This window comes from Bos javanicus, chromosome 2, assembly GCF_032452875.1.
Source record: "Bos javanicus breed banteng chromosome 2, ARS-OSU_banteng_1.0, whole genome shotgun sequence".
Classification (NCBI taxonomy): Eukaryota; Metazoa; Chordata; class Mammalia; order Artiodactyla; family Bovidae; genus Bos; species Bos javanicus.
The window spans coordinates 120,512,617-120,525,489 of record NC_083869.1 but is presented as its reverse complement, the minus strand read 5'-3'; the positions used below and the strand labels follow the sequence as shown (position 1 = coordinate 120,525,489).

General features: G+C 49.5%; 1 protein-coding gene across 4 annotated transcripts in view; it reads right to left on the bottom strand.

Moving 5' to 3' along the window:
- The window catches only part of PHC2 (polyhomeotic homolog 2), a 113,570-nt gene that overhangs the window by 29,746 nt on the left and 70,951 nt on the right, over nt 1–12,873 (bottom strand). For 2 of the 4 annotated variants that reach the window (XM_061388594.1, XM_061388590.1), the window contains exons 6-7: nt 11,981–12,133; nt 10,622–10,934 (exon numbers count right to left, since the gene is read on the bottom strand). In XM_061388594.1, coding sequence (XP_061244578.1) covers nt 10,622–10,934; nt 11,981–12,133 — 466 coding nt within the window. The remainder of the gene's footprint in view (nt 1–10,621; nt 10,935–11,980; nt 12,134–12,873) is intronic. The other 2 variants (XM_061388602.1, XM_061388612.1) reach the window with 2 other exon arrangements.

Below are 12,873 nucleotides of genomic sequence, written 5' to 3'. Positions count from 1 at the left end.
TCTCATCACAAGCCCATGTGGAGTTTCAAGCAGAATGTCAGCAGGAATGGAAAGGAGAGGACAGAAACAAGAGGTGTTAAAGCGACACAAAATGCTCCTTGGTGACCTACTGTTGGAGGCAGAGGAGGAGGGTGTATGGATGGCCCTGGATGACGGTGAACTGTGGCAGAGAGAAACATGGACGGTAATGAGGTTTTGTGAGAAATGTGTGGGGCTTCAGGTGATGGTAGAGCATCCAACTGGAAATGCCAGCAGGCATTTGGTGATTATAAATTGCCCCTGACCCCAACCTGAGCTTTGTCGCCTAATTTCACCCTGAACAGCTCAAAACTTAACAATCAGGTAAAGACTGTTAATCAGGCAAACTTAGTAATCAGGGATTTTTAAGATGATCCTTGTTAAGACACCCAAGAGATACTGCAGAGGCCATGAAGTGCCTGGATAGGCTCTAGCAGTCAAAAAGATCTGCAGATGAGGGGAAGTATCACTGAAGACTCAGGTGAAACTTGTTCTCCCTTATCCCCAAACCATGAATTCCTATCCTGGGAACAGAGTCCATCTAGGGGCTGCTGGTTTGAGCTGAGAGCTGGAGATGGTACAGGTCAGAGAGGCTAAGAGGGTCAGAGGCTTGTCCTGCCACCCACTGGCTATGTGGCCCGAGACAGGTCCTTTTCCTTCCCAGGACTTCAGGGTTTTATCTGTGAGACAAGAGGTTTGGGCTAGATGATCATACAGTCTGATGGGGGCAGGGTGGCTATCATAGGAAAAGAGTTTAAAATTCAGGATTTATAATGTGGAAAAAGGAAGTTTAGAGTAGATTCTAGATCTATAGTGCATAAAAGTACAGTTAGGCACAGTACACATGTGTTCATCAAGACTGGGAGAAGCAACTGTTGGCCTCCCAGCCCTCCATCCCTGGACCTCCTCTCTGTCCCACTCTCCCCAACCCTGTGCTGCTTGTGGAAGGCCATTGTTTCAGGACAAATGATGCTAGCATATGCTGAGGCTGGAAACAAAGCTCATGAAAGCTTAGAGAAGTTCATAGATCAAAGACTCCAGGATATTTTGGGGCAGGGGGAATGTACGTCCTTAAACTTTCAAGGTTAATAAAAGCAAAGACCATGATTTAACTCCAGCATTGTGCTGAGTCAAATTCCTTTTATTTAAAGCATTGTAGTACATTTCTAATTGGTCTTTCTGATTCTAGTTTCTTCTCTCTATAATCTGACTTGTGGATAGATCACAAATTAATCTTCCTAGGGCACAGATCTGATCCCTGATTAAAAGCCATCAGGGACTCTCCTCTGTCTGTGGCCATCAGGGACTCTCCTCTGTCTGTGGTTGTCTAAGGCCCCTGGTGTTCAAGATCTTCTTACAATATAAAATAACCTTTTAATATTATTTCTTTGATCCAAGCAATCTTTACTGTTCACTGCACCCTGTACAGAAGTTTGTACCCTGTCTCACACTGTCTAGAGTGCCATAAATCAAATCCTCACAACCTCCCTTTCCTGCCACTTCCCAGCAGTGGGAGGCTGGGCAATCACTGGACCTCTCTGGACCTCTGGCTCGTCATCTTTAGAGTGGGGGTCACGATGATATCTACACTCACAGTTATTTCAGTGAATGACTTATCTGCTTTGATAGACAGAATTTAGGATTGTTTCCTCCAAAGTGCCTAGAATTTAGCAGATGCTCAGTGTGGCTGTTTGAATGAATGACAGCAAGGTGGAACTCCAGCTTGTTTGTGCCACAGAACTCTTCCCCTTCAGAGCTTGGACAGGCAGGAGTTGGGGATAACCCTATAGGCCATTTTGGTTTTATCAGCACTCTGGTTTACTGAAGACCTTCCTCCCGAACCTCTGCTCACCGCCTGCCTGCCCTTACCTTCATCCATCCTAACTGCTCTGCTCACTGTCTGTACAGCATTCCTCTCCACTGTGCCCTTCTGGCTTCAACTTCAGTGCTTCCATTTTCTGGAATGCCCTCCTTCTGCTTCAGTGATCTCAGTAAGGCATAAGCTTCTTTGGCCCAGGCTCAGCTCATGTTCTCTCTGCCTTGACCCTCAGTTACGGGTTTTCCCTCGGAAGTCCTGAATGCGCTTGCTTTTACTGCTGATTTCTTTGATTCATTTGTGATTTAACATGTACTATCTTGTAGATGTATTTCATCAATGTTTAAAAATTCTTATCCCCCACCACCATTTTAACATCTTTTGAATTAGGCTGCATATTACAGTTGATGATGCTGGTTTAATTGGTAGTGCTTTCCTTAGAGGCAAAAACATGGTGCATTTTACAGTCAGTGGTATCTTAAACTGGAATACTTTTTATGCTTTCGTGTGTTTATTTCCTGTCTATCTGGCCAGATTATATGCTTTTTGAGTCAAAGTTTTGTTTCATTTTTTTTTTTTTTAACTTTAGAGATGTGCTTTAGTTGAACTAACGTTCAGTGTTTCTTTTCCCTTCCACACTGTCCAGCACAATAATCTACATGTCCGTAGATGCTCAGCATCTATCTGCTGTCGATCATAGTGAGGTCAGTGGGGTGGTTGACGATGGGCACTTCCCACTGAAGCCACCATACCAAAGGCGGCCGCACCCCTCTTCTCTACAGCTCAGATGGGGCATGTCACTTTTTGAAATATTAATGCACAGAAATCTCTCTGGGCCTTTATTTCCTCCTACAGTCCAGGGGCTTCATTTTTCGCTTGGAACTCTTTTGGCTGCCCCCATCCCCCACTGCTAGAAGGCTCACTGCTTCTAGGGAACAAAAGCTTGGTTCCGTGGGACCTCAGCCATGGCTCTGGAAGGCCTCGTCAGCCCTTTCTGTTACGGAACAGAGGAGGGGCAGGCCTAGGGCCTCCCCACATTAGGGCCCAGCTCAGTGGAGAGACTCTAGGCCAGCTCTTCTTTCCCGTCTTGTGCTTTAACCTTGACAGCCGCCTTAGAATCTGAAGAGACCAATTCACCGTTCCCCAAACAGTTGGTTGTTAGCAGCCAGAGGATTAAGGGCCCCTGTGCAGGAGGGCCGGCTGTGAGGGTTCACTGACTCGCGCCCTTTGCTGCATGCACTGCCAGAACTTGTGACCAGTAATGGATCTCGATTGATCCTAAGTCTTCCTGGATGCAGGAAAAAGCTCAGTGTCCAGAAGTGCTGGGATTCTTGCCTCAAAACACACGGGAGCTGCGAGCATCCCAGATGTAGGTTGGAGGTTTGCTCAAACACATTTTTCTCTGAGCTGCAATGCTTGACTAGAGTTTGGAATTACCTGGACTACCAGTGAAGGGAGGGTGCTTGCGAGAGAGGAATGGCATAACTTTCTACTACCTACTACTCTTCAGGGCTTAGAGAGTTAGATGAAGAGATACTTTCAGCTATTCGTTCACGCGACAAAAATCACAGCACTGACTACAGAGCAAGCGCTGTGTTTGGTGCTGGCCAAAACCTGGTCCCTAGAATAGGTTTAGTGGAATACAGTTTAGCAAGAGAGAGTTGGTAAACAGATACCCTCAGCATCACTTGGTAAATATTAACGACAGGAGACAAGCACACATTACTGAGAACACAGAAAAGGAGATTCAGCTTGGAAAGGAAAGCAGAGAAGGCTTCCTGGAGGAAGTGAGTATTTAGCATGATTCAGAGTTCTGAAGATGATGAAAGGAAGAGCACGTGGGAAGACCTGAGGCCTTAAATACCATGGTGCTTTCAGGGACCTACAGGGCATCCTGTGCAGCTGAACCCCTGGTGACTGGTGTGAGAACAGCCAGAGAGGAGGCAGTTTGCTGGGGGGTGGGGGGGTCTAAATGATGCCAGCACCCTTCAGAGCTTGCTCATCTCCAAAGATACCTCACGTGATTAGGCCTCAGGGAGTGACTGAAATTGAGGTTGACTCTGGAGGTCAGAGTCCCACATACACATAACTAGACAAGGAAGCTCTTTTAGGAAAATCTGAAGAAATAGGCACATGGATTTTCTGAGATGCAGTCCTGCCAGGCTGAGGCCTAGGAGGAATGTGAGAGGGGAAATGGAGCTGAGGGAATCTCCCTGGCAGAGGAAACAAGTTTACAAAAACAGGGTTGCCCACCTTTGGGACATGCTGTGGCGGGCTGTCTATGCCCTAATATCTTTAGACCTGCCCTGCAGCTACCTGGCAAAACCACCAGACACCCTCTGTAGGCAGGATTCCTTGTAGGACAGCTTGCAGCATTAGAAAGGAAACTACCCACCCTTGGTAGAGGGATGAAAATACAGCAGAAGTGGCTAACGGCATGGATTTTAGAGACCGATCTGGTTTGAATCTTGGTTCTGCCACCTACAGGCTGTGCAACTGAAGACAAATTGTTTAACCTCTCCGAATCTTGATTTCCTCTTCTACAAACAGTGATACACTTCACAGAGCAGTCTGTTAGTATCAAATGGAAGATTATGTTTCAACCACAAAGAGGAGAGGTTCACTGCCTTTGTTCATGCTGAGAAGATGCACAATACACGGTAGCTATTCTTAAAATACTACCTGCTATGTATACATTGCTTTGAACTTCTCAAAGCATTCTTATAATCTGAGTCTCATTTACTCCTTACAAGCAGGCTCTGAGGCGAATGGGCAGTGTTCCCATGTTACGAGCAAGGGGAGTTGTTTCCAGGAGACTCCTACAATGCAGCAGATTCAGGGAAAATTGACTTCATTTGACACATGAGGCAGGGTGTCTTGGATCTCATAAACGCTTGAAAAATGCTGACGGGTGAGTGAAGGGTGCAGTCAGCAAGTGCAAATTAAGACGGCAGGCTTTCAAGGGTTAGTTGGAGGCTGTTGAGAACTTTGGAGGTAATCTTGGATGGATGAGGAAGGGGGAGTGTGATGCCAGGAGGAGAGGTGGAAGGTCTGCACAGGTCATGTTGGTCACAAAGGGGTTGGGGTTGGGTGAGGAGAGGTGGAGGATCTGTGCGGGGAAGCCCTGAGCAATTACAGTGGTTCTGGGGTCTTGAAGGCCCCTACCCAGAGTCAGAGTCAGTGGTCAGAAGTCATTAACATGCTAATCATTGAATCCCTCCTGTGACTCGATGAAGCAGGAAATAAAAGACGAAGTGAAGGTTTCTAAACAAGCAAGGAGCAAGTCTCTGAGGACGGTGACTCTGGCAAGTATGGGAGGAGGGTCAGGTGGTCAGTTAAACCTCATATGGTCAGCGGGCCTTAAGCAAACCTGGGAGCTGACACAGAGAAAATATGGTCAGAACATGGTGAGAAAGTGGGTGGTGATGGAGGGTGGGAATAAGGAGTGAAAGGGAATGAGTACTGTGAGCCTGCTCAGTGCTGGACACATCGCATCTCATCCATCTTTATAGCATGTGGTAAAAATAACCATCTTAGTCTTATAAACAAAGAAATCAAGGTTTACAGAGATGAAGTAACTGGATGCTGGTCACAGAACCAGTAAGTGATGAAGCTGGGGTCTGAAACCAGGTCTCACTGTGAAGCCTATGCTTTTCCCATTCAAACACTCCTGCATCCCTGAAGGGAAATGAATCAAAACCGTCTTGAGATTGTAAGCCTGGGTCCAGGAATACCTGATGACTGCGGACAGTGGCCAGGAATGGGAAAGGGGGATCCTTTCTGAAGAGGGAGACCTCCAGCTTTGGGGGTTGATGTATGAATCTCCAAATTTTAAAAATGTGTATGCAGGTGGGGTGACATCCTCTTGGGAGGATCCCATAGACAGCTGGAAATCGCTGGGGACGGGGGTGGGGGGCAGAGTTGGATGTGTACTGAGGAGTCATCTGTGGATGGTGGGGGCAGGCATCTGAAATGTAAAAAAAGGCAAGGTCCACTAGAAGAGAGGTAAACATGACGGGGGATGGATGGACTGAGCGTTTTGGGAGTCCCACAGCTAATGGTGGTGGGGCCAGGGAGGAGCAAGGAGCTCCAGGGCCCATCTACGTGCACAGATGGTCCCAGGCCCACGTGGGCACTCTGGGCATAGATGCCTCCCGGTGCCAGCTGAGATAATCCCCTTCACTTCTGTTCTGGAAACATACTCAGTTTTCAAGGCGCGACTCAAATTTCCATAGCCCCTCTTAGATTTTACACTTGTTCAACTCTAATGCCCATATGGTTGGCATCGTGTTTGGCACATAATAGGTGCTAAATGAGTGTTTGTGGAGCTGAATTGAACAATTAACGAGGGAAAGCTATATGGAGATGGTAACTAATTATTTTTTTCTGAGCCATACCTTCTTCATTTGTGAGATGAATAATTATTGCTAGGAGTAAATGAGATATGTAGGTTAGGCATTTAGTACAGTGCCTGGAACATGGTTGTTCATTATTGGTTGGTAATTATTATTACTGGCAGCAACCATGGATGTAACATAAGAGGAGCTTAGGGGGAAAGAGTCGGGGAAAGAAGGAACGCCCGACAGTTCCAAGGCACACAGTCTGCCTTTCCTCTTTCTCGCTCTCACACACGCACACCCATGGTGAGAAATGTTCAGCAAATATAAAACTTCTCTGCTGATATCTGCTGGCTTCTCCCAACCCTGACCTAATACAAGGAGGAGATGCTTAGCAATCTCAATCTGGTCCTACAGTGGGTAACTGAAATGATCGTCATAATTGGTTGCCTGATTTTAACATTAAAATTGTTGGAGCTAGAAAACAGGACTTCATGTAATGTTTTGGTTTTTACTGAACTTTCTCAGCAAAAGTGTTTCTACCCCGCAGTTTGGCAGGTGCTTTGGGAGGGAAATATGGTACCCAAGGGTCCTGGAATCAGCACGCGTCACACTGTCCAGCTTCTCACAGACAGAATCCCCGCTCCCTGACACAAAACCCTCTCTGTGGTAAAAACAAAGCCACTGTGTGGCAGGCCTTCCCAACAGTGAATTCTCTCTCCTTCCAGAGACCTGAGGAGGGATGAAGAGACAGAACAAAGACCCGGCATCTGGAGCACAATTGTGTGAAAAGTGCCCAGGATTTTCAGTGACTGGACGGCTCTCTTTTATGACAGCATCTCCCTCCTGGCCAGCCACTTTCTTCTCACCTTTGGGCCTCCGTGTACGTCTAGGGGCCTTGAGTGGAGCCACTAGAATGGGGACTCCAAGAACCAAGCCTCTTATCAGGAGCTGTGACCCAGCTCCCCCTGGTCTCCTCTGGAGGCCAGACCTAAGGAGACCCTTCTTCTGCCCTCCTGGTTCAGTCTTTCCATCACATTGCGAGGCCCAACCTCTCTGCTCTGCTCTCCGCCCCCTCCCCTCCCCCCCCCCCAAAACCAACCCAGGCCCTTGCTGGCATAAGGGACCTTTTCTATTTGCAGAGCCTAAAGAAGCCCGTTGCCAAGGTGACAGAAGCAGGAACAGCAGGGAGCTTGCCATGGGGGGAGGGGCTTTGCCCCTAAACAGCTGTCAGTGGGAGCAGTCCCAGCTGGGACTGCAGCATTTGCCTGCTGGGGAGGGAATGGCCCCCAGAGAACACATTCCTCTCTGCTCTCCCCCCCACCCCCGCCACTGCCCCCCATCACAAGTCTCCACTGGTTACTTTCCCTGCGGGCAACCAGCCAGCCAGCTCAAAAAATGCTTCAATAACAAACAAAAACCTGCCACTCCGCTCCCCAGTCCCTCTCTCTCAGTCTCTCTCTCTCTCTCTCTCTCTCTCATACATACATACACACACACACATACACACACATATGCGCGCGTGCGCGCGCGCGCACATGCGCACACACTCTGATCCCTGCCGTTCATTCACAGTGTGTTGGCTGGGCAGGAGGCCAGAAGTTACCTCCTGCCTGGGGAACAGTGGCAGCCCAGGGCAGGTGCTGCTCCTGGCCATCCCCTCCCCACCCCCATCAGGTCAGGAGAATTATTTCAGACTTTTTTTTGTTCTAGAGGCCCTGAAAGGATCTGTTAGCATCTTAAGCCTCCCTGCTGCCTTCCGTTCGGGCTGTTGAGGGTGGGGAGTAGAACCATGGAGAGGAAGGGGTGGGAGGGGAAGGGAAGAACGGGGCGGGGGGGGGGGGGGGGGGACAGTGGGAGGCAGGAACAATGCAAAGCCTACTGATTCCTGTCACTGGGGAGAGAGTCTTTGTGGTCTGCAACTCACAGCTGCTCCACAGAGAGTTCTTGTACTGCCTATAGCCACATACTGTTAGTCTTAGGCCACAGCTGGGGCCCTGGGCCTCGGTCTGTAACTCATTGGCCTTCCCTTTTATCAGGCTCAAGAGAAGAGAGCCCTCTGCTAGACTGTAAAACCCAGAACAATCTGAGAACCACGAGACTCTTTGAACTTTGGGTCAGGAATAAGAAAGGCCTAGGAAGCCCCAAAAGAGCTGAAAGAGGCAAACACGGCTTGATGATTAAGAGCGCACTGTCTGACTCAGCCAGACGTGGAGTCGGTTTCCAGTTCTGCCACGTAATACTGATGTGACCTTGAGTGATATTTATAGTAATTTCTTGGGTAACCACTCTGAACTTCGGTTTTCTCATCTGTAAAATGGATGAAAATATCTACGGGGGTTCTTCTGAAAAGCAGAAGAGGTGGGGTACATAAAAAAGCCCAGCGTATTGTCTAATACACATCAGAGGTTTTTATCAGTGCTGGTCCCCTTTGTGTTCAGTTTTCTTGAGGCCCCAGGGTTGCCTAGGAGCCTTAGGAGGAAACCTAAGAACTAGTCTTTCCATTGAAGGGTCCTTAGAATCTGGGGGGTGGGCGCTGGATTAGATCTAGGCAGGGGTTACATTTTGACCTGGGTAGAAACGGGATTCTCAGGAAGTCTTGAAATGCAGATGTAGCTCTATGGTTTGTAGGTTGTGTGAGGAGGTAGGAGAAATGTTAATTTGGGGTCCTTGCTTTAGTCTCAGCTGATATCAGCTCATTTTAAGACACCCCACCTCCCCCTACCCAGACTTTACCCTCTGAGCCTCAGTTTATTTCTCCATAAAAGGAAGAAGCTGGACTAGTCTCTGGAGAAAGCAATGCCAGACAGGAAGAAAGGCTCGGAGTCACAGGGAGGTTAGGCTTCTACAGAGAGCTGCCTGCCTCAGCTCAGAGGGTCCGCTGGAGGCAGAGACCACTTCTGTCCTTGAAGCCTCCAGAGGGTGAATAAAGGACCTGAATTCAGGCTCTTCTCGGTTCACATTACAAGGCTCTACCTACGCCTCTGTCGTCTGTCTAGAATGTCTTCCCGTCCTTTGTTGGGGAGACGACTCCTGCTTCAATATCCAGTGCCATTTCCTTGGGGGCAGCACCTCTGTCCATCCTGCCTGGCACAGAGGTGTCCATCTGGGCCCCCCGTACCTCATACTTACTCCTACAATGGCAATTATGAAATTGAATGGATTTGCTTAAAAATCTACCTCCCTCCTTTTGATTGCACCCTCCTTTAGGTGAGAAATCACATTTTGATCATTGTGGTTAATCTAGTAACAAGCATAAAGTAGGCTCTCAAGAAAAATAAAAACGCAGGTTAGACTGGATGGTAAAATGGTCTGGGTGAGGACGGAGTGGGAGTCGTTATTTCAGGGATGTGACCAGGGTGACTCTATCTTTAATGCAAGGTCACACGGTCCATCACTACATTTCTGTGCTATAAGAGCTTGGTCTTCTTCCCAAGACTGATTAGTCTGGCTTCCAGGGCTGTTGGCAGATTTCCTCATTAAAGATTGCCTTCAGTAGGCAGTGCTGGGAGAATTTTAGCAGCAGAGAGAATCTAGCCCTAGGGAATACTGATTCATCTTGTTCATATAATTTGCCTCATAAGTAATCTGCTGGATTATTACTTTTTTAATCTGCAAGGTTTATTCTTGAGTACCACTCTTACTGGCAAACCTTTCTTGGCTCCTCTCCCCCAGGCTAGATGGTGCCTCTGTGATCCTCCGGGGCTCAGAGCTAACATCTACGACAGGCTGCACTCGTCTGTTTCTCCAGACCCTGCCCACCTGGGAGGCAGGGCCCATGTCTTATTTATCTCGGCAACCCCGGAACTGGCAACATAACCAACGCATATTAGTCAACAAATGTCTGTTGAGTGATGAGAAAATAAACTTCTCACTTCCTCATCTCCCTGTGTGGTTCTTACATGCCTCTGGCTAGCCCCTATCCTTTTTTTGCTGACTCTTAGAGAATTTCAAAATACTGTAACTGCCAAACCTCCACTGCCTAGGTGAAGAGCTATGATTTGGTACCCTGAGAATCATGGTACCCATTGTGAAGAAGGTCTTATTTGGGATTGCCCTGGCGGTCCAGTTAAAACTCTGTGCTCCCACTACAGGGGGCATGGGTTTGATCCCTGGATGGGGAACTAAGATCCCACATGACACATGGTGTGGCCAAATAAAAGAAAATTAAATGATGGACTATTTATATGAACAAGGTTCTCCTCTTAAAAAAAAGAAAAAGAAGGTCCCATTTATTTCCACTAACATGGCTTCCTTCTTTAAAGCTGGACAAGAAGCATGAAACAGAATCTGGAGCTGAAGAACATCTCAAGACTGTAGAAGGGGAAAGAGAGACCCATGGCTGACATCTTATCTTGCCCATGGGAAATAGGAGAGTGTGAAAGTTTCCCCCTGACCCATCGTCCTTCTGAGTTTTCTGGGATAGGATCCTTCTTCCTGGAGTGCTTACCTGGTGCAATGAGCGGGTGGGTAGCCACGGTGGGCACCATCCGGCTGAGCCCAGCCCGGCCCTCCAAGCTCCCAGGCACACTGCCGTTGCTGTCTCCTCTCTTGAGTGGCTCTGTCACACTGTCAGTTGTGCCAGACTTGGCACCTGCAGGGGAACCCTGAGCAGTGTTTCTGCCCTGTGATGGGGTAGGCAGAGGCTGGCTACCACCTGGCGTGGGCTTCAGGGCCAAGCTGGTCAGGACAGGCTGGGTGGGGGTAGGGCCCGAGGCTGCTGCAGCTGGTGTCTGCTGTGATCGGAGGGTCAAGTTCTGTACCTGGAAAAGAGGGGTCTGTAGGAGTCCAGAGAATGTGGGTGTGAGCAATTCCGACACATTGTTCAGACAGGGAAGGAGTTAGGGATGGATCCAGGAGTGCTGAACGTGAGAGTTGTTAGATCTTAAAGAAAGCGAGAGAGACGAGACAAGGGGCTGAAGGAGAAACCAGGAGCAGAGTTTCTAAAGGGGACAGACAGAGTGCTGGTCATTGGATTCATCTGCAGAAGAAGCTAAATTCTGAGCAGGGATGTCTGCCTTGGCTGGGGCAGGCGGGGGCAGGGAGGCCGGGGCTGCTTCTCCCTTCTGTTACCTCCCCTCCTCCCCCAATCTATCAGGATGGGCTGTGTACCACTTAGAATCATGGCAGGGCATGGGGCTTCCCACACTGGGAAAGGCCAGGGCAAAAGTGAAAGTGAGTCGACCAGCAAGGTCTCCCAGGTGAAGGATTATCCTGTCCTGAGGATCGGGTTTACACATCAGTACGGGCAAGCTGACTCAACTTGGTCCCTGGCACCCTCTGCTGGACACACGGAGGCTGTGCCAGACTCGCATCTGACCCCCATCCTTTAGATGGGGCTGGTTCCTTCCCACCTCCCACAGAATCTTTACAGCCACAGCTGTGTCTGTGTGCTCCCAGCAGAAGGAAGGGACCTAGGACTCATCCTTGCTCCCTCTTGCATGCCGTTTTTCCTGATTCCTAGAGCTGCTAGCATGTGTAATCAGAGTGGAATTTTCCTCTTGAAAAGCAATGACAGCAGAGCTCATCCTGGGGAGGGTATAAGGTAGTGAGGGCCACCGGTTCTGGCAATCACACTTGCTCCTGCCCTGTGGTCGAGGCCCGAAGCAGGGTCCGGAGTGGCTGAGGCCTTCTCAGAGAGGAATCAAGGAGTGAGTCTAGGGGTAATGGGACACCGTCTCCCACCTGCTTTCCTGGAGCACCCCGAGACGTCCAAAGCTCCTCCAGGGCTCGGGCCCAGACCCAGCATCAGTGCCCCCTCGGCAGGGGTCCCCACCCCCCTGCCCGCCCACAAGCATGGAATCCTCACCTGGGCAGGGGTGGGGGGCCGGGCGGGGGAGCCAGTGCCGAGCTCAGGCTGCACGGTAGCGACGGTGGCCGTGGGCGTGAAGATGAGCTGAGGGGACAAAGGAACAGTGCCGCCTAGGCTCCTAGCTACCTGCACCAGGTTACCTGGCTGGGCCTGGAATCACAGGAAACGAGGCGCCTTTTACCTGCCCACTGTGGGCTCAGCCACAGGACACGACAGCTCAGCCAGGGAGCAGACGGGGTTGGGGGGAGGAAGCGGGGGAGGTGGGAGAGGGAGAGAATCCAGGGGTGCCTCCTGAAAATCTCAAGAGGGCCCTCAAGTCCTGATCCAGGCCGGGCAGGGAAGGGCCAGGGCTAGGGGGCTGTCCTGGGGCTGCACCAAGTCAGGTGTACTTCAGAAGCCTCTGCCAAGAGCTCACCCCAGAGAAGGGGCCAATAGTGATGGCCGGACACCCTCAAGTCCGTCTCTGCAGCATCCTGGGGAGCAGGGCCCCTGGGCTGAGACAGATGCCCTGGAACCATGTTCTAAATCTCACCTGCAAGTTCTGTGGCAGCCTGAATGGGAGGGGAGTTTGGGGGAGAATGGATACATGGGTATGTATGACTGAGTCCCTTCGCTGTTGACCTGAAATCATCACAACATTGTCTGTTAATCAGCTATACCCCAATACAAGATAAAAAATTTAAAAAAAAATCTAACCTGCTCTGGACTCTAGGTGTGGGTCAGAACAGGACTTTCTGCCAGAAGGGATCAGATTAGATTCTTTTGCCCATTTCTTAGTCAAATTTAGATTAGGCTCTGTGTGTGTGTGTGTGTGTGTGTGTGTGTGTGTGTGTGTGTGTTTATACATGCATGAGCAGAGACAACAGTGCTAGAGGAACCAAGAGGAACCA